A 22,623-nucleotide genomic window follows, 5' to 3' on the forward strand; every position below is an offset into this window, starting at 1 on the left:
CATCATAGTGCTGGGCTCTGCAGTGCCCGAGAGCCGATTCTAGAAGCCTGAGGGTGGTGAGAAATGCTGGGCCCACCACGCCAGGTGGCTCTCAGGTGGGATCTGAGACCTGGCCCAGCTGCTCGGGGACCAGCAGAGGAAGAGCTGCCACCCTCTCCTAGGAGCCTTCAAGTCCCTGGGACCCCCACCATCTCTAGGGTAGACTCTGAGCAGGGGGCGGATAGCAGACGTGGAAGAGGCGGTACAGAGGCAGGGAGCACACTAGCTTCCTCCTAAGGCGTCTGCTCACTGCTCCCATCGGCAAGAAGGGTCAACTGGACATTTGTGTCTGTCGCCAGCTTTGAGCAGGGCAGTGTGACCCCACAGCCTGGGGGCTGGGGGGAGGGGAGAGACAGCCTCTGAAGGGGGAGAGGCACTGGGGGAGCTAGGTGCACAAAAGTTCCCCCAACCCCCTCCATAGCCAAGGGGTGGTGCTGCAGGGCCACGTCCTGTGCCTTCTTTTCTGCTCCCCAACTTGTCTGCTCTGTGCAGACATGAGGAACAAGCCTCACCTCCACAGACTACTGAGACCCTCCCCTACAGAAGAAAACAGGACACGACAGAGATACTGACAATACAACCGCCAGTACTGCAACTGAGGATTAAGGAAATAGAGATTTGGGAGTTTCCACTGTGGCACAACAGGTTAAGGATCCGACTGCAGTGGCTTGGTTCAGGTTTGATCCCCGGCCTGGGTGCAGTGGATTAAAGGATTTGGCATTGCCGTAGCTGCAGCTCAGATTCGATTCCTGACCCAGAAACTTTCATGAGCCATGGGTGAGGAAAGAAGCGAGAGAGGGAGGGAGGAAAGAAACGAAAAAGGAGACATCTGAAATTTCTATTTCAGATTATGGTAAAACATCAGACAGAACCAAAAAAAAAAAAAAAAAAAAAAAAAAACAAAAACAGAATACCCAACTGGTACTTGACATTTATGGCAAAATAGTCCAACCAGAGAAGTAACATGTAAATGAAACAGTTTGCTGTCACCACCACCACTTGTGCCCAATAAAATAGAAATAAATAATTTGAAAGATTCAAGAATCTGGCAGTTCCTGCAAGTTCAAGAATGCCAAGTGGTCATGGTAGCCCTGAATGGGACACTCAGTCTTTGGCAGATTATCTGAATTATTATGATGGATAAATAGCTTTTTTGGTTTTAATTCAGAATGCAAACAAGTGATTCCAGAATATGCCCGAGGAAAAAATGTTTTAAAAGTCACATGTATCAAACCAAAAAAAAGAATTCTTCAAGTGTGTGTGTGATTGAGCAACAGGGAAAATTTTTGAAGACGCAGGGGTAACCACATTGCAGTGGCCTCTGGATTGGCACAGAGCTTGAAGTCTGGGGTTGCCACTGATCCTTGGTGTCAAAGCCACAAAATCAGCCTGAGTTTTCTGTTAACTTTTGAGAAATGGTAGGAGCTACTGGATTATTCTGTGGTAACAATTATAAAATATTTTGACTCCGTAAATGAGTGACTGTGATAGATGCTGACAAGAAGCAAATGCTTCTACGACTTGAGGTAATAAGCCCTTAACACTGCTTAAAAGAATTGCAAAGAGCAGAATAAACTGCTGTTTCTTTTCTTCTTTCTTTCTTTTTTTTTTTTTTTTTTTTTTTTTTGGTCTTTTTAGGGGCACATCTGTGGCATATGGAAGTTCCCAGGCTAGGGGTCGAATCCGAGCTGTACCAGCTAGCCTACATCACAGCCAGAGCAACGCCAGATCCAAGCTGCATCTGCAACCTACACCACAGCTCAGAGCAAAGCCCGATCCTTAACCCACTGAGCGAGGCCAGGAATTAAACCTGCATTCTCATGATTACTAGTCAGATTCGTTTCTGCTGAGCCATGACAGGAACTCCTAAACTGCTGTTTCTAGTTAAGATGATAAAAGGTATGATGCCCAAAGTCTGACAGACTCATCTTTGATCAAATTCCAAATGAGAAATTCTAGGCAGAGGACTTATATGGTACCCACCTTCCTGGGGACCCATTTCACGATAAGACAGAAAGTGTCCCTAACATCCCCCACTTTCTGAATCTCTCCTAAATTAGCTTCTTTGTGCAAAATAATCCTCTAATCCTCAAATGAAAGTGCAAACAGAAAAGGAGGGAGGGAGACAAAGGTTTTCTCAGGCAAGCAACTGACTTAACTTTCAAGAAAAGCCCGTTACCACATCATTTCTGTCCAGACCATACTCCCTTATTTGATTTAGTTACGTATGCATTTCACAGCTTTTTCCAATAAAGGTTTGAGAAGACGCTGTATTACAAACAGAATTCCTGTAGCCGGCACTCAGAAAGTTCCTAATAAAACAGGGCACGCTTAGCTGTGGCCTAACAGTGGCCCTCATCTCGAAGACGGCACAAGTCCACCCCAGGATGGAAAACGTTCTTATCAGTGAAAATACCCGGAATTCTAAGGTCTTCTCACTTCTATTCCAGTACCAAACGCTACTTGGGGTTTCCTTCTTTTCTCTCCAAACAATATTGGGATTCTGGCAAGCTCTGAAGCACCATTTCAACAGGAAGGGTTTGAGATAAGGGAACTGGCCTGATCTCCGCCAGCACAACTTTCTGAATTCTTCAGTAAAAGGCTTGTGTGCCAGCTCTTACTCGTTACACTTCCACAAGGCCCCCCAGACACCTGGCCCAAAGGTGTCTTTTGAAGGCTTTCCTGTAATTTGGGGACGACATCTTACTTATCCTCATAGAATTTCTATGGGAAGATTTCAGAGCTGCCTCGGCATCAATGTGACAGGAGGAGCCACTGGGACAGAGGATCCTGAAATCCCTGGAGGAATCATAGCTGACAAGGGACTGGGCCTCACTTACCTGCCTCAAGGTGAAGCCTCTTACAAATCTGTTCCCTTCCGTGTAACAGCTCACTTCTGGATTCCCGTGGAGACTACAACCCAGATCAGTGCGCCCCTAGCCCCGACCCCTCTCCCAGCTGCTGTACTCCTCCCACTCTGATGGGGGTGGGGAGCAGGTACTCACGCGGCTGGGGCGGCACGTGGCAGGCCGAGCGCCGAGACTGTGGTCGGGACGGTGGCGGCGGCGGGCGGTGAGGGCAGCAGGGCACAGAGCAACGCTGCGGGCGCCGGGCCCGGGCCGGACCGGGCGGCGCGGGGCGTGGGGCCCGGGCCGGGCGGAGGCGGTGGCGGCGGCGGCGGGAACACGTCGGGCCCTGGGGCTACCGCGGTGGGGCTCAGCGGCGGGGGTGGCGGCGGGAGCGCGCTCCATGGCGCCTCGGGCTCGGGAGGCGGCGCGCGGCCGGCGGGGGGCGTTGGGGATGCAGGGGAGCCGGGGCTCAGGCTCTGCGCCGCGATGAACTGCTTGGGGCGCGCATAGCTGAACGAGCCGGAGGCCTGCATGGCGCGCGCGGGCCGGGCGGCGAGCGCGCTCATGGGCTCCGGGCGCGCCGGCTCCGGGGACGCGGGCGGCGAGGGGCGCGCGCGGGCCTCGCGCTCCAGGCGGATCTGCTGCTGCAGCTGCTGGATCTTCAGTGCGTCCCTGCAGGGAGAAAAGGGACAACTTCAGACAGGCAGGACAGGGCGGGGCGGGACAGCGGGCCACCCCTCCCCGCGCCCAGCGCTGCGCGTATCTCCAGGTGCGATCCGATCCACCTCCGACCCGAGGTGGGTCAAGCCCGCTGACAAATTCCAGGGTGGGCCGTATTTCACCGAACAGAGACGGAAGTACTAAGAGAAGAACTTCCGATACAGGCTCCCGGTCCGCCCATCTGTAGATAATTTTTGGAAAAATTCCATCACAACGGAAAAGTTAAAATGAAGAAACATTTAGGATATTTTTGGCATGTTTAGGTTAATCCTATTTCACTGCTGTCACTCTGTACTCAATAAATACCAGCGGAGCTGACTTTGGGGGGATGACCCACTTTAACTTCTGCCTGTCTTCCCTAAAAAACATTTGCAAAATTTACTATGCCCAAATTTTCAGTGGTAAACCCTGAACTGCCAGTTATTTATACGAACTTTAACACAGACATTTGGTGCTGTATCTGAAACATGGAAACGACATCCATCTTTCACATGCAGGGCTTCAGTAAGCAATGACGAATTACTAATTTTACAACAATGCAGTTTTAATTCTTATATTTTCCATCAAGAAAAGACAGCTTGAATTTCAATTTCTGATGATGTTGGTAAGCAACTAGCAATCAGCAAAAACCTTACTCTTCTTGTACTCAAAAGCTTTTGTATTTAGCTCAGTTTTAAATACAAGATGTTTTCCTTTTTGCACATCAGATAGTGACCCACAGCTGTAAAAAAGTTCAATGGAAAGTGGCAATAAAACAAGCAAAATAGGAGCAATCCAAGAAGAGGCAAAGCTATGCTCCTAACTTTAAACCTTTTTTAAAAAGGAAAAAAAACAAAAAACAAAAAACAAACCAAAAAATAAAACCCCCAAGACTTTCTTCTCCATAGGTATTTAATCTTCAAATTTAAAGCCATAAAACGAATTGGAGCTGCTGATAGAAAGAAAAAAAAAGGTCCAGATCTGTTATCAAGTCTCATTAGATATGGCAACCTCAGTCAGGGAATTCTGAATTCCTTCCCATGCCCTTGATTCCATGCTGCAACTGTTGGTAAGTGATTACATTTAAGTCCATGAAAAGACACTTCCTCGGGAAGTGAAAAGTGTAAGAGAAGATGGCTGCACACATGTAGTCCCTGCTAAGTGCCCAAGATTCCAACAGCAATGAACTCTCTGAGGTCCTCTGGAGCAGCCCAGCCAGATCCAGCCAGATCCAGCCCTGCCAGGATCTGCCAGACACCACACAGTTCCAGACATCTGTGTGGCTTGGGTGGACTGCCCAGCAGATGTACTCCCACCTTCACTATTTACAATGGGCCCAGGAACAGGACTCATAAACAGCACCCACAGCATTCTCGTTCGATCCCCAATGCTCCTTTCTGACCTCCTGCCTTTAGTTTACCTTATTTCCTAGCTGTCGCAAAATACACCTTATCCCTGGGACGTTTACCCCAACCTTCAGCGGACTTGCATGTGCACCAGGACTGGGGGTGATCTGCATGCCCAGAGCCTCAGCTGTACCTCATAGTACTTCAAACTTGGCCTGATTCCCTGTGCGTGGGGGGTCCCTCATCCCCAGGAGGAAGGATGGCTGCTGAGATGCGTGTCTGCAGGGAAGCCCTGACCACCACTCTGTTGGTCTCAGCTTTGTCCACAGGGTCAAGCTACTCATTTGGGCATTAAAAAAACCACTGAGTTTGCTAACCCAAGAAGGTTTCAAACAGCAGAGATGCTACTCTTAGTAATAAGTGACAGTTCAAGAAGCTAATGTAGCATTTTACAAGAAATGGGTTGGCATTCTACAAATTGTTACAAGTATATGTGACTCCAAGAACCAGCTACTGTTTCCACTCCCCCCTCTTTCTAAACTGGGGGAGGAATGCAAGGGGAGGGGAGGGCCCAACAGTTACTGTGAACCTTAAAGTGACTGACTTGATTTCTGTATGAATCTTAACATTTCAAAAAACACCTGAGTGAAATGGCTGACATATGGGTTCAGAGATGATGAAGTGCGAAAGTCCAAGTCACTTTCTTAGTCCTTATGAAGTTACTTTCACAAAAGTTGATTTTCACCAGATAAAAAAGCAAAGGGAATGAAAGGTCCCATAAAGACAAGATTGCTTGGGGACTTTGGCAGTTACTTAGAGTTATTTGCTACACTGACACTGGTCTTAGAGATGTTTTCCTGGATCTGACCCCACAGTAAGGGAAACAAAAGCAAGAACAAACAAGTGGTATACCTCAAACTAAAAAGCTTCTGCACAGCACAGGAGACTAGCATGGCAATGAAAAGGTCCCCTACTGACTGGGAGAAGATATGTGTAAATCATGTATCCCATAAGGCCTTAATCACCAAACTATGTAAAGAATTCAGCCAACTCAACAACGAAAACCAAACAACCCAATTAAAAACCGGGCAGAGGCTCTGAATAGACATTTTCCGCAAAGAGAAATGCAGATGGTCCACAGGAATGGGAGAAGATGCTCAGCATTGCTAATTGTCGAGGACATGCAAACCAGAACCACGGGGAGATGCCACCTCACACCGCTCAGAGTGGCTGTTACCAAAAGGACCAGAGATAACCAACAAGTGTTGGAAAGGATGTTGCAAGAAGGGAAAGTTTCTGTTGGCAGGAATGTAAATCGGTAGAGTCACTATGGTAAACAGTAACACTGTCCCTCAAAAATTAAAAACAGGCTGTACAGTAGAAAATTGACAGAACACCGTAAACCAGCTATAATGAAAAAAATAAAAATCATTATATAAAAAATAAAATTAGGAGTTCCCGTCATGGCTCAGTGGTTAGCGAATCCGACTAGGAACCATGAGGTTGTGGGTTCGATCCCTGGCGTCACTCGGTGGGTTAAGGATCCGGCGTTGCCGTGAGCTGTGGTGTAGGTTGCAGATGCGGCTTGGATCTGCGTTGTTGTGGCTCTGGCATAGGCTGGCGGCCACAGCTCCGATTAGACCCCTAGCCTGGGAACCTCCATATGCCATGGGAGCGGCCCTAGAAAAGGCAAAAAGACAAAAATAAATAAACAAACAAACAAACAAAATTAAAAATGTAACTACCATAGGATCTAACAGCCCCAATCATTGGTATGTATCTGAAGAAAATGAAAACACTAATTCAGAAAGATATGCCCCCTTATGTTCATTGCAGCATTATTTATGAATATGGAATCAACCTAAATGTCCATCAATAGGTGAATGGATAAAGATGTGATATATATGTATAAATAATATTCCATCATGTGTGTATATTCCACACATGATGGAATATTACTCAGCCGTAAAAACAGCAAGAAATCTTGCCACTTGTGACAAGATGGATAGACCTTGAGTGTTATACTAAGTGAAGTAAGTCAAAGACGGATACCATGTGATTTTACTCATATGCGGAATCTAAAAAAACCAATGAACAAACAGAAAATGCAGATACATACTTGTGGCTACCAGAGGGGAAGGGTCTGGGGTGAGTTGAGGTGGTGAAGGGGTCAGCTGTGAGGTGATGAATGTTCAGTAACTAGATGTGTGCTGGTGATCACTCTGCAGAAAGATGGTGAACTGTAATTCTTGTCTTTTGTCTTTTTTAGGGCCACACTGGCAGCATATGGAGGTTCCCAGGCTAGAAGTTGAACTGGAGCTGTAGCCGCTATCCTATACCATAGCCACAACCAGGCCAGATCCGGGCTGCATCTGCAACCTACACCACAACCATGGCAATGCTGGATCCTTAACCCACTGAGCGAGGCCAGGAATTGAACCCGTGTCCTCATGATTCCTAGTCAGATTCATTTCCACTGAGCCAGGATGGGAACTCCTGAACTGTAATTCTTTACACCTGAAACTCACATAATGAAAATAAAATATTTGCTATTCATAAAATACCTTTAAGAAAGTTATTTCTTATAAAAACTCGTCACTTTTTTGGTTTTCTCATTCTTTCTGCTATCCTTTCTCTGAAAATGAAACAAGAACATGAAGCTAACCTGAATGTCTTGGAGACACTGTGAAAGGTTGGAAAGTCAGGTTAAGAGTCCCCAGCCCCAAGCAGGACAATGAGGTCATCTGCCAAAGCTGCCTCCATTCAGCCCTTCCCAACTCCTTTTCTCCTCTCCCCACCACACCCCCAATTCAAAAGGTCTAAGAAACTCCCTCCTCTCACTCCTTCAATTCTTAAGGTTTCCATACATGAGGAAATGAGCTGGCTAGACTTTTTGTTGTGTATCTGTCACAGCCCTTTTACAAAAGGGAGAAGTGGTGACACGCTCAAGGTCACAGAACAAGAACCTGCAGAACCAGGCACACCAACCTAAGAGAGCCCTGAGCTCCAATGTGATTTTTACCCAGTGTGTCATCATCTTTCCCTCTGGGGACCCTTCACTGCCATGTCTCCTTGTGCCACAGCACCCAGGCCTGTAGGTCTGAATCCTTTAGGTCAGGGATTTCATGCTTACACAGTGGAGATATCAGACTTTGAACTTGATTCTTTCCAGGGTGAAATGGTGCAAAGAAGGAGGATCTGGCAGCCCAGGACGGGAACAGGTAAAGACTGACTTGGGGACCCCTTCTCTGTGACAGGACATCACAGGTGCCCATCTGCTCAGCACCTGGCTTGGCACAGCTCTTAGCAAGAAGAGTTTTACAGAGAGTCGCAGGGGAAAAATTGTTTTTTTTCTCTCTCTTTTTATTTTATGGCCACACCCTGAGCACATGGAAGTTCCCAGACTAGGGGTCAAATTGGAGCTGCAGCTGCCACAGCCATGGCAACACCAGATCCTTAACCCAATGAGCAAGACCAGGGATCGAACCCACATCCTCATGGGATGCTGTGTTGGGTTCTTAACCCACTGAGCTACAACAGGCACTCTGGAGGGGAAGATTTAAGTTTGACAGGGATAAAGAGAGAGTGTTGTAGGAACCATTTTAGTTTCCAATTCAGTCATCTCTCCTGCCACTGGATTACAGCAGCCTGGGGAGACCAGCCCACCGGGCAGTGCGGGGCAGGGACACAGGCTGGCCTCACAGGAGGCAGCAGGAGATGGTGAATGCTGTTCCCAGGGTGAGCTCACCAAATGTCCCACAGAAGAGCACAACCACATCTGTCATCTCAGCTCGTTTACAGAGCAGACCCTAATGGGGGGTCATTTTCTTCCTACAGAGACCTGTGCTCTCTGCAGGAGCCGGCAGGGTGACAGTAGTAGGTGTGGAGAGAGGGCTGGAGACTTGGCGGAAGGGGGAACCAGCTCTTCACCTTCCACTCACAAAGCCACAGGGGAGGGAGGCAGGGCAGACCTCCCCCCACGCGGGGGCAACACAGGACCACAGTGCTGCGAGGGTGGCGAGGGGGCAAGTCAGGGCAGAGCCTGGATGTGAAAGCCATGGGCTCCATCTTCCCATCCAAAGTGCTCAGTAAACAGAACAGGCTTATTATGATGTGAGTTGTTATTACTGCAGATCACTTCTCTGGAGATCAGCAGCCCAGGCTCAAAATAAGTGATGTGAAAGTCAACTTCAGAGAACAGCTTTTATGTGACTTGGAAACCCCTGGTATATCCCTCTGAGCAATGTCTGGTCTGCACGTGCTTGTACTGATAGAGACGGAGCAATTAGAACTGTCTGGGAAGACCCTGGGGATTATGAAGCTGGAAAACATTTGTGCTTTCAGATCAAATATGCTGTGGTTTATAGATTTTTCTTTCCATTTTTATCGTGTGATACGGAAGCCTGTGCACAATGGGTTACCATCTCTAACGAAGCACTGTGAGGGCAGGGCTGTGACTTGTGTCCTCACACCGCCCACTGCACTAACAGGGTGGACACCACCGGCCAGGACCCCCTCCTACTAATTCCTGGTGGCTGGCGGGATGGCCTGCCACCGTCAGTATGGCTGTCCTACAACAGGGCCCCCCTGCCCGCCCACCCAGGGCTGTGGGTCCCAACTTTACATGAAGGTGAGTGAGTCAAGGGCAGGGCTGGGTGTCCCACTGTGGGTCCTCTCTGGCTGGGGCAGACTTGGCATCCTGTCAGAGCACTGTCAACAGGTGACTTCTCAGAGCTCACAGAGCAGAAGGACATAAACTTCCCCAAGGGCTTCTGTGCAGGATGGCTAATGACATTCCAGCCATGGCTTTATCGTATCAGCCTCTGCACTCTTGCTCCAGTGAGTTCTTCTGTCACAGAAACTACCCATGTGGGCTACTGCCCCTCGAGAAAGGTGTCAGCTCACACCTGGGCAGGGCATTTCCACCACCGTGGGCTGACAGGAGCCCAATGAGAAGGCACTACGGTGCCTTTAGGGGAGATTAAAATGCAAGTGTAACTATGAATTTAAATGGCTTTTAGGAGGAAGTTCCCTGTGGCAAAGATCCAGTGTGGCTGCAACTGAGGCACAGGTTTGATTCCTGGCCTGGGAACTTCCATATGCTGCAGGTACAGCCATGGTGGGAAAAAAAATAAATAAATAAATAAATAAAATAAAAGGCTTTCAGTTTCCAAAACATGACCCCCAACCCCCACGCGGAGGGTCTGTGCACCTGATTTGGGTGTGTGGGCCAAGCTCCGGGCAGCAATGACCTGTACCAGTGCCCAGTTTCCATTTTCTTGGCTTATCAGTCCCAAATCGCCACAAGCCTCTACTCTCCCTGATACCAGGCTTCCCAGGTACTTCCCATCCTAAGAAGACCCCAGGTCACCTACGGCAGCTCCCTTCTTCCCACTCCTGCAGAGTTCGCAGTCCCCCACCCCCACCCCTCCGTCAAAGCCTGAGCTGTTTCCCACCCCGGTGGCAGGTCTGGACATGTCCAGGGATGGGGGCACGGAGGCCATGCTGTTTCTGGAGGAGATGAAGCCTTGGGCTGTGAAGGGCAGTACGTTTTCACAGAAGGAAGTAGCCCCAGTAGGCAGAGGACTGAACAAGCCCTTTTTTAGGACCACAGCTCCTGGGACCCCAAGAGCAGGTGGCACCGTCTTCATCACCCGCCCTCTTCTCTGTATCTACATCTACTCCTGTCCTGGCCACAGCAGGAGTGTGTGCATCACTGGTGGCCTCAGATGCCATTCGAGGACAAACATGACCTGGCCAGACCACTAGGAGTTTCCCACGTGGAGGGTGACACCTTGTCCTCCAACAGCCAGGTGACTACAGGGACGGGCCCCAGCATGAAGGCTGCCAGGGGAGGCACCCCAATGGGGCCAGTGCAGAAAAAGAGCCCTCTCCCATGCCTGCTGGGAGAAAAGACTGGAAGATGGACACTCACCCCTGCCCAGGATGCTTCTTAGCCCCTGGGCCACACACCTGCAGACCAGTTCCCTCTGAACAGGTACAGCACAGCTGCCCCACTCCTTCTTTTGGGCTTAAGTTACTCCAATGCTCTCCATGGAGACCAACCAGCCTGGCGTCCTCACTGTACTGACATGGACCCACGGGAGAGAGAGGAACTGCACCAGCTTCTCCAGCTGCTCAGCACAGAGGCCTGACCAGAGCATCCTGCTGCTGAGACAAGATGAAAATGAACCCAGTTGTGCTGCATGAAGTTGACAGACTAGTAAGTGGATGGATGCACATATTATTCATGAAGTTGTGGAAGAAACCATCAGAGGGTCTGGAAGCAAAAGGTCAATAGCGCCTCCCAGACAGAGCTGGTAGAGGGGAGGTCTGCTATGTCTGCGTTTTCTAGTCTTCTACATGACCGGTCTGAATGTTTTCTAACCTTGTGCACATTTAATTGTAATCATAAATATATACAAAATTCTTAAAACATATAAAACTTCAAAAGCATGTATTTTAAAGAAGTTTACATCACCAAAAAAGATACAGAGTGGGTGTCTCGGCAGCTGCACCTCTGGAAGCCCAAGGTCATCTGTTCCGCAGCCTGATGTCACAGGGGCAGCCCCAACCCAGAGCACGTGCTGGGTCGCAACTGTTTCTGCTGCAGCTGGCACCTCTCACGTTACTGCTAGTGCCAGCGGCTACCAGGATGCACCTGCTCTGCTCTAGTACCACCATAAGGCTGTAAGTCCTGAGTCTAAATTAACTCAATCTATGAAACCCCCCCCCTTTTTTTTCTTCTTTTTTCTTTTTAGGGCTGCAGGTGTGGCATATGGAAGTTCCCAGGATAGAGGTTGAATCGGTGCTACAGCTGCTGGCCTACACCACAGCCACAGCAACGCCAGATCTGAGCCACATCTTCGACCTACAACACCACAGTTCACAGCAATGCTGGACCCACTGAGCAAGGCCAGGGATTGAACCTACCTCCTCATGGATACTAGTTGGGTTCTTAACCTGCTGAGCCACCCTGGGAACCCTAACAGGCCTCTATTATTATCTCCACTTTATAGATGGGAAAAGAGACACAAAAATCCATGGAGTTGACTGCTCCAGGTCACACAGCTGAAAATCAGTCAGAGTGATACATGACCTCCCTCATCAAGGTGGTGGATCTACCAGGATGCCACGTGCACTGGGTTCTTCCAGCCAAAGAGGATCTCCTGATGTGGGTTTGAAAGTGGGTGTGAATTTGGTCATTCTTACCCCTTTGTTCCCCTGCTACTGAGGCATAGACATTGCCATGGAGCCCCCAATGGCTACTCAGAGAGGCAGCTGCTATGCCTGAAGACAGCCCGGGCATAAAATGGAATGATGACATCCAAGTAGATATGTTCACGTCTCACGTGCCAGGCTTTACAACTTCTGTTCACTGGAGAAACTATACGAACATACACAGCAACCTGAAGGAGTTAGTTCTGAAACTAAGAAATTAATTTGCTCCCAGAATTTCTCATTTCTGTACTTGCATCACCGACCAGTGTATGTTACACTGACAGACGCCCAGGCTCAGTCTTTACTAACCAATCATCTCAGCCTCGACAAGCCAGACATCAGCTGTTTACAGCTTGACGTTCTTAAATGCCATACAGGGACAGGAAGGTGAGGCGAAGGGGGAAGGATGCTCAGGGCTTACTTCTAAGGTCAAAAGTGAATCCAAACTTCCGAGAACATTCACAGGACATGTCACATGACAGTCATAACCCTACCATGACGTTTTTCATGGCATAGAAGCTTCCACACACTTCCTCATTCTGCCCCTCACTGTGCTCTCTGAAGAAGATGCACCTTATAGAAAAAAATAAAGAAATTTGAGGAGAATAATATCGTAAATAATTGGAACAGAATCCTTAAGATGGCTTGGTTTCTGAAACTGGACAACCTCTTTGGGCACCTCCACTGCTGGGCTACTTGGGGCATCTCCAGCAGAGGTGACTGGGCCACCAGTGATTTGTGTGGCCTTGACCCAGAAGTTGGAGCTGCCTCCTATCTGTGAAACAGAAAGTTGGACTGTTTTAAAGATGTCCCTTTAAATATGTTTAACAGTTCTTCTAGGTATAAAATGTACTCTCTATTCTTTCAAAATGGACCATCTGAGTATTACTAATTATGTGACTCCATCTCTTGAGAGACTGCATCACTAAAGATGCTGGATTTTTTAAAAATTGTATTTTTTGCATGCTGCCGAACAACAGTAATCTACAAAGATGACTTTGGAATTTCTATGGTTGCAGGCCCATCAGTGAAGAACTAAACAAAATTCCTCAATAAAGAATAACCTGCCAGTACCATCTTCTCCACGTTTCAGCATCCCCAGGGTAAACGTGCAGTTGGACCTGCATCCTCAGCCTGATAGTTTCCCTCCCAAGGGCCACAGTCACTAAGTCACTAGTTGAAATGTTAATGGCTGAAGGTTCACTGTGTGATGCAGCCCCACCTGAGAATCCAACTCCAACCCCAGCCTCTCATCCAAGAGGGAAAATGTTCTTGAAAAAACTCAAAAATGGGAGTTCCCATTGTGGCACAGTGGTTTACGAATCCCGACTAGGAACCATGAGGTTGTGGGTTTGGTCCCTGCCCTTGCTCAGTGGGTTGAGGATCCGGCGTTGCTGTGAGCTGTGGTGTAGGCTGCAGATGCGGCTTGGATCTGGTGTTGCTGTGGCTCTGGCGTAGGCTGGTGGCTACAGCTCCAATTCGACCCCTAGCCTGGGAACCTCCACACGCCGTGGGAGCAGCCCTAGAAAGGGCAAAAGGACAAAAAAAAAAAAAAAAAAAAAAAGAAAAAAAGCAAAACAAAAACTCAAAAATGCTTTCTGGCAAGCTCAGGAGATGTGGCTTAGCGGCCTGAATGCAGAGGCTTGTGACCGTGGAAAGAATCGTCCATGTGAAGTGGCTTTGACGCTTCTTACTTTGACTGGCTGACTGTGACATTCCTTAGAGGTTGGAGGATGAGATGGAAGATGGTGTGGTGCGGCCCGCCCCCTACCACCCAAGAGGCAGACCCCACCCTTCCAGCAGTAGGGGAGGTGTACACAGATGTGCCTGGGGAGGAACTGTAGTAAGTGAGGCTGCTCCCTTCCTGAGAAATGACTAAAACCACTCCAATAATTCTTAGATAAAAACGCAATTTTTTAAGGCAATTACTCTTAAGGGAAAAAATGAGAGAAATTTGTTATAGCTGCAAGACGTTTCCAATAGGGCCACATACAGCTGTGAATATCCAAGTCATTCATGTGGTATTTTTGATAATATGGTATTTAGGATCATCTCCAAGACAATAAAGCCCTGCAACATCTTGAAATGCCTTTTGAAAGGAGAAAACTTTATAGGATGTACAGCTGTTGCATTGAGCTTATTTTACTGCACCTTATTATAATTTTTTTCCAAAACAAAGAGATACTGAAGTTTGGGGTACACACTGGGGTTTATGATGTTTTTTTTCCCCTTTCTGGCCACCCCACAGCATATGGAGTTCCTGGGCCAGGGATCAGATCCGATTCACAGTTGCAACCTAGGCCACAGCTGTGGCAACAATGGATCCATAACCACTGTGCTGGGCTAGGGATCAAACCTGTGTCCCGGTGCCCCAGAGACACCACCACTCGCTTTGTGCCACAGCAGGATTATGATTATACTGTAACATTTTATACATTATGTGCCCCTCATTTAGGGAAACAGTATATACACCTGGATGTGTTATTTTTCCTTTCTACAATTCAAAACAAACAATGGAAAAAGCCACTTCAGTGAGTGCAGTGTCTCATGTGTACAGATAGTGATGGGATGCTCGGATGGAGGGAGCCTGCTCTGGGTGACCTTGTCCAGTAGAGTGAGGACCAGTTCATGCAGGACCAGGACTGCCTGCCAGAGCCTAGGCAGTAACTAGGTTTTCTCGCACCAGCCTTTCACGGAAGCTGAAGTATGGACTTTGTCCACGAAAAGGCTTTCACTAACAATCAAGCCAAAAAGTCATTTCTAACAAGAATACAGACAAACATGCCAAAGAACGCAGGAAATGGACTAAGGGAACAGGGTCCAGTTCAGTCTGCTTCCATCGAGGGCCACCTCCTCCCTGATGTGGGGGTGAGGCCCGCTTAGGAGCAATGGAGAGCCAGCCAAGTGGCCAGCAGTCTGCATTCTGGTGACACAGCACATTGTGTGTGTGTGTGTGTGTGTGTGTGTGTGGCGCACATACCCACACATGGGACTAGATACAATACTATCAGCATAATGCATATTTTCAGGTTTAAATATAACATTATTGTCTAAAGACCAGAGTCTTGGGTAAAACTGATGCAGAATACACTGAATTAACTTCGATTCCTAACCTGACCTTCTAGGTATCTCTCTTGATTGTGGCTACCAGTAAAGAAAATGACATGTGTTGTTACCTTAGAAGCATAAGCAATTCACACCAAGGAACCAAGATTAATATGTATTTTTGTTGTTACTGCCTTCTGGATAAACTCAGATTAATATAGTAGTTAGAAGTACAGAAACATTAAGTCTGAACTGACGAGTGACTTTTTTTCTCGCTGTGGACACTTTTTGATCTATAAAATATGTCCTAAGACATTTAAGTCACTTACGATCTATGTTAATAACCTAATAGACAAAATTTTAGCAAGAGCACCATGCTATCATCTTTTGAAAACTGCTGCCAGGTAGAGTCAGCCAGGCACTGGGCACTGGGCAGGTGGGCCCTGCATCCTACAAGGTCTCCAGGGGTACAGCCCTCCTAGCCTACGTCCTTGTCTCCTTCGCATGAATGTGGGAGATGAGTCTGTCCTCCCCCTTCTCTCTCTAGACCTGCTGTGTGCAGGGCTGAAGTGGGGGGTGCCCTCTCCCCTCTGTCCTGGGAGCTGGGGTCTGCCCCGTGGGGCAGTATGAATTATGAAGCACCTGTGGACGATGGGTGAGCTGCTCAACCTGGGCCTTGGATCTCTGCCTCCTCACTTCATCACTCAAATGGTCCCAAACATGAACAGGGAGGAGGGCAGCCCCTCAAATATACGTACACCACTGACGCATCTACGAGGTGGAAAGAACCTTAGACACCTGGGCCTGCTTGGGAGGAAATGACATGTGCATCCTCAAAGCAGCAGTCACCACTCGTTCAGATTCACAGAAGAGGCTAATCCCATCCTGGGAGAGGGCAGAGAAGATGTAGGTGGCCTGAGAGCGACTCAACGCAACAACGACAAAGCATCATGTATGCACACTGCTCTATATGGAATGGGCGAGTGACAAGGACCTGCTTACAGCATGGGGAAATGTACTCAACATCCTCTGGTGACCTACATGGGTAAAGAACCTAAAAAGGATGAATGTGTTTATGTACAACATTCACTTTGTGGCGCACCAGAAACGAACACAACATTGTAAATCAACCACACTCCAATATGTGGCACACTCCAACAACAACAACCAAAGCTTTCCACAGCCCCACACCCTCAAGGAAGGCAACTGCAAGGCCCACTACTGCCAGTTCTACATCTCCCTTTGCAGGCAGGCCTCTCGAAAGCTAAGGAAGAGGAAGGCACCTCCATGCCATGCTCTCCCTATAGGACTTGGGGAAAAGGTTGTTCACCCACAGGCCGCCAGGCCCAGGGCTGGTGTAGTACCCCTACCCACCCTCAAGAAAGGTTGTCTTCACCACCCCTTTTAAATTCAGCTGATCTAAATACTTAGTTTAAATTCACCCTGACACATATCGCTTGCAACATTTTTACTTTCTTACCCTGTAACAAAATACTGCCATCAAATTTCCACTAAAGTGGGTGAAAAAACAAGGCATCAACATAATCTTCTGGACCAACTTTTCTGACTTTTAGAATTAAAGTACAAGGATAGTTCCCAAAAATGGGTAGAGTCAACATAACAATACCTTTTCCCTTTAAAACTGAACTCATAATTATAACTAACAACTGCAGACATTGAGACACAAGATTTCTTTTTCTCTCTTTCAAAATGAAGTCCTATTTCTTAGAGTGACACAATAAAAACAAAAACCTCAAAACAAATCCTATTGGGTTTCCATCTATAAAAAAGACATAAACCCATAATTCACACCTTGTACAAACTTAACTCGAATGAATCTTCGACTTAAATGTGAACCTAAAAGTATACAATTTCAAGAAGGAATGTAAGAATATCTTTGTGACCATAACTTAGGCAAGATAAAACACCAAAAAGCATGAGTCATTAAGGAAAAAATCGAAAACTTGTGGACTTTTAAAATTAAAAGCATTTGCCCTTCAAATTGCAAAAGACACAAGGATACTGTGAGAAGGATGTTTCCTCTCAGCCCACTTGCCTCTCCAGCACCAATTGAACACCCCAGCCAGCTCCCGGTCCCTTCCAAGGCAGCTTGCTGCAAACAGCACACAGAAACGCACGATGCGGTGGTTCTACTGCTCTTCGGAATAAGATGTTTCTCACGCACAAACGTCTACATCGGATAGAGTAACTAGATTACTCAGTGCTGCACTTTGGCTGCCTCTACTGGTCATGCAGAGTGGAGACCAAATTCTTTGGAAGTGATGAGTTTCAATGTTTACTTAAGCAAATATGGAAAGGGAACAGATAGAAAAATTTACTTTGTGTGCACTGGTTAAAATATACACAAGATCTTTCCTAACTCTTTGGCCTCCCTGTATCATTTAGGCCCTACTTCATATTTTAGCCCTGTCAGCCGCTGTGCCCCAGGGGAGAGATGCTGTCATCTGGGGCCTGGTACCACAATAGTATGTGCAGCACACAGAAACCAGTGTGTTCAGCTGCTTCCATTTCTCTGGGTACCGGTGTCTTCAAATAATGAAATTCTTTTTCAAAGAAAAATGAAAATCCTTCTAGTTATTTGCTAATTAGAGAAAGTATCAGCCTCAGGCTGAACTACAAACTTCTCAACATTGCAGAGCCCAGTTCACTCCCCAAGACCCACCTCACACCCAAGAGAAGAAAAGAATGCCCACCTCCCCCGCCACCCCGTGTTATGTCTTCACAGCCTTTACCACGGAAACAACTATGGGGGATGCATCTTCTTACACTTTCTGCCTGAAGGCCAGCCCTCCCCCAACCCATGGTCCTCAGCAGATGCTTCTACACCCAAGGAACTCCACTTCTCCTGCCGGTTTGGCTGCTCCACGCTTTGTGAGCTCGATGGCAGTTTCTAGATGTGAAAAGATGGGGACAGCCATTTAGAAGATGTCACATTTCCTCTGCTACCCCGAGCGGTGGTGTAATGGTCTGTGTGTTCCTCACATACACCCCTGGGACGTGAGCTGTCTGCACATCATGGCCATGGGCCACATGGCTGGTCCAGCCTGAGACGCTGTGGGTATAAAACCCACCCTGATTCTGAAGATTCAGTTCAAAGAGCGTGTAAAAGTGATCTCACTCATCACGTTTCTACTACACACAGAAACAATATTTTTAATACATGGGGTTAAAGACAATGCATATTAAATTTAATGTCACTACTTTTTCCTTTGGGGTATGACTGCTAAGAAATTACAGCTGTATATGTGGCTGGCCTCTGTGCTCTAGAGGCCTGCACCTTCTACCAAGGGGACTGTCTCTTTATCCTGGGAGAAGATTACGGGGTGGGTGGGGGAGACCCCTGATGGGTCTCAGGCGGCAGCCTGTGGGGTCTGAGGGCATGACCTCTGGTACACCAAGCCCAGGGTGGTGCACGTGGGGAGCCTAAGATCATGGCACAAAGCTGGCTCCCAAGTTCTTACGCATTTTCTAACATGTTTGCTGACTCCCCGGCAGGTAGTATCAGAAATTATTCTCAGACTGTGTTTCTCGACCGTCACTACTCTTCCAAGACACTGATGAAGCACACCTGTTTGCGGCCCCTTGCCACTGTCCCACCCCAGGACAGTGGAGCGCCCCTCAGGCAGGAAGGGGGACCCCACAACTTCACAGAGAGCCTTGCCCTGTTCTGATCACTCTGTGGGCCGAGGTTGCATAAGAAAGTCGGCCTCGCCAACAGCAGGGAGTGTGGGCACCACACAGTCACAGGAGGAGGCTGCAAGGGGACAGGCCCTGGCTAGAGGCTGTGTTTGTTAGAGAGAGAAATAGAGGTAACAGAGCAAAGCAAAAATGACACAACATGTCAACAAGAGAGGAAACGACCAAGTCACAAATCCTAGGTTTTGTGTTTAAAGAAGGCCACACATTTGATTTTCCTCCAACTTTTAATAATGTTTAAACAAACATCTTCAGGCAAAAGTACAAGAACAACAGCCTACTGCCCTGAAATGCACAGACTGTAACTGTATCTGGAGAAGGTTGAGGGGCTGGGGCAGCATCTAGATTAAATTGCCAACAAGCAGCTCCTCAAGTGATCTGACTTCTGAAAGATACACTTGCAGCTGCCTCCGGGCTGAAGTCCCTTCTGAAAGGTTAGCACAACCTTCTCAGCAGAGCTGACTCCAAACACTGTATCTTGGAGCAAAGCTGCCATGTGAAAGAGAGACTGCACAGATACTTTCTTCCCGCTCTAAGTAAAAGGGGAGATGTTAATATAGGTATTATTTGTGCTTGGTCAAACTTTATAAAAACAGATGCCAGGCAAAGCCTCTTACAGCCCACCAATGAGTGTACATGCAAAAAAAAAAAAAAAAAAAAAGCCTCCTGGTGTTACTAAGGCAGTCTGGCTAAAAATAGCAAGCAGCCCCTCCCCTCCACACCCGCCCCCTTTGCAGCCCACTTTCCACTGGAATTTGGCCTGGCCCCCCTCCATGAACATTACATCATTCTTCCTTATTAGGAAAACTTCTTCAAATCTGACATTCTGCCCAAAACAATCATTGTTCTCAATGAGAAGTTCTAGAAGCAGAGCTGCTCTAATCAGAAGGTTGTCTAAACATCAGGGAAAATGTGGGCAACGTGCAGGCTCACTTCCACAAAGGTGTTTTAATTCTCTAAACAGTAGCACCATATCGGAAAGCATTAAGAAGGTCCATTTAACGTTCCCCGAGGAAGGTACATTTAAAAAAACACATTTACTGTTCCTCAAATGTTTGCTTTCTATATACTTCATGATATATGCACATATTACAGCAAATAGAGGAGAAATCCGACATTTTTAGATACTGGATTTATCACAACTGCAGTATTGATTCTGACCAAAGATTTTGGTATCTGACCTTAAGATCACGATGTGAAAGTTAAGGAGCTAAGAAAGACCTCTCCTGCCACCCTCAAAATATGCTTTAACATTATGTCTGACTTTCTAGACAACTGTGGTTATCCTTTTGGCTCTGAGATATTACTATATGAACATGTTAACCTGGCAACAGAAGCAAAAATAAACATGTGGGACTCTATCAAACTAAAAAGCTTCTGTAGCAAAGGAAACCATCAACAAAGTAAAAAGACAACATATGAGATGGAAGAAAATATTTGTAAATCATATATATATGAGGTTAATATCCAAAATATATAAAGAGGAGCTCCTGTCGTGGCACAGTGGTTAACGAATCCGACTAGGAACCATGAGGTTGTGGGTTCGACCCCTGCCCTTGCTCAGTAGGTTAAAGATCTGGCGTTGCTGTGAGCTGTGGTGTAGGTTGCAGACACGGCTCAGATCCCGCATTGCTGTGGCTCTGGTGTAGGCTGGCAGCTACAGCTCTGATTAGACCCCTAGCTTGGGAACTTCCATATGCCGTGGGAGCGGCCCAAGAAAAGGCAAAAAGACAAAAAAAAAAAAAAAAAAAATATATATATATATATATATATATATATAAAGAACTCATACCACTCAGTTGGGGGAAAAACAAAACAAAACAAAACAAAACAAAAAACAGTCCAATTAAAAGAAGGCAGAGTAACTCAAAGAAACATTTCTCCAAACACATTCAAGTGGCCAACTGGCACATGGAAAAGGTGCTCGACACCACTAATCATCAGAGAAATGCAAATCAAAACCATGGTGAGATACCATCATGAATGGTATCGTGAATGGCCATGCATGGGAATGGCCATCATGAAAAAGGCTACAAATAACAAGTGTTGGCAAGGATGTGAAGAAAAGGGAACCCTTACGGTGTTGGTGGGAATGTGAATTGGTGTAGCCACTATGGAAAACAGTACAGAGGGTCCTCAGAAAATTAAAAATGGAACTACCATACAATCCAGCAATTCCACGCCTGGGTATTTATCTGAAGGAAATGAGAACACAAATTTGAAAAGATATATGCACCCCAACGTTTATTGCAGCACTATTTACAACTGCCAAGATATGGAAGCAATCTAAATGTCCATTAATAGATGAATGGATTGGAGTTCCCGTAGTGGCACAGCAGAAACGAATCCGACTAGGAACCATGAGGTTGCAGGTTCGATCCCTGGCGTCGCTCAGTGGGTTAAGGATCCGGCGTTGCTGTGAGCTGTGGTGTAGGTCGCAGACTCGACTCGGATCCCGCATTGCTGTGGCGAAGGCTGGTGGCTACAGCTCTAGCCTGGGAACTTCCATATGCCACGGATGCAGCCCTGAAAAGACAAAAAACAAACAAACAAAAAAAAAGATGAATGGATAAAGAAGATGTATACATAGATATATCCATATATCTATACACACACATACAGTGGAACAAAAGTCATAAGAAAGAATGAAATTTTGTCATCTTCAACACCATGAATGGACATGGAGGGCATTATGCTAAGTGAAATAAGTGAGTTAGAGAGAGACAAATAATGGACATTATCATTTATATGTGGAATCTAAAAAAGCCTCACGGGAACAGAACAGATTGGTGGTAGCCAAAGGTGGGAGTTGAGGGTATGGGAAATGGGTGGTCAAAGGGCAAAAACTTCCAGTTAAAAGAGAAATAAGACATAGGGATGTCACGTACAATACGGTGATTGCAGGGAGTTCCCTTCATGGCTCAATGATTAACGAACCCAACTAGGACCCTTGAGGTTGCTGGTTCAATCCCTGGCCTCACTCAGTGGGTTAAGAATCTGGTGTTTCCATGAGCTGTGGTGTAGGTCACAAACGTGGCTCGGATCTGGCACTGCTGTGGCTGTGGTGTAGACCGGCAGCTATGGCTCTGATTCAACCCCTGGCCTGGGAACTTCCATATGCCCTGGTTGCAGCCCTAAAAAGCAAAATAAAAATTTAAAAAAAAAGGTAACCGCAACCTGTAGTACTGTGCTGTATATGTGAAAGTTGCTATGAGTAAAACTTAAAAGTTCTCATCATGAGAAAGTTTGTTACTGATAAATGTTAATTAAACTTATCATGGAGATCATTTCACAATATATATGTGCATCAAATCATCATACTGTTAGACATAAAACTAACATAATGTTATATGTCAATTATATCTCAAACTGGACAAAATAATATTTTTAAATGTTATATAATAAACTTATTCGCAAAAAATAAGAGAAATAAGACATCTATACACACACATACAGTGGAACAAAACTGACCTAGACTTCTTGTTATTAAAGGCATGATTTATAAAGTTAAGATGTATGTGTAAAATAAAAATTAATGAAGGAAAACCTCTTCCTTAAGTTACCTTTCCATGAATATAAAAAGAGTTACTCATCAGTTGCAGATTCTACCTGATATGTGACTTTTCTTTCATCTTGACATAAGGACTAGTTTCATTAGAAAGAAGAAAGTTACCCAAAGAGTCCTAAGTGTAAGGTCCACAATGGTG

The 22,623-nt window shown here is 46.6% G+C and overlaps 1 protein-coding gene across 6 annotated transcripts in view; it reads right to left on the reverse strand.

Annotated features, from left to right (window-relative positions):
- Nucleotides 1-22,623, reverse strand: part of PALLD (palladin, cytoskeletal associated protein) — a 341,670-nt gene that overhangs the window by 36,756 nt on the left and 282,291 nt on the right. For all 6 annotated transcript variants that reach the window (XM_021073310.1, XM_021073309.1, XM_021073311.1 and 3 more), the window contains one exon: nucleotides 3,045-3,560. In XM_021073310.1, the coding sequence (XP_020928969.1) occupies nucleotides 3,045-3,560 (516 nt within the window). The remainder of the gene's footprint in view (nucleotides 1-3,044; nucleotides 3,561-22,623) is intronic.

Source organism: Sus scrofa, chromosome 14 (assembly GCF_000003025.6).
Source record: "Sus scrofa isolate TJ Tabasco breed Duroc chromosome 14, Sscrofa11.1, whole genome shotgun sequence".
Lineage (NCBI taxonomy): Eukaryota > Metazoa > Chordata > Mammalia > Artiodactyla > Suidae > Sus > Sus scrofa.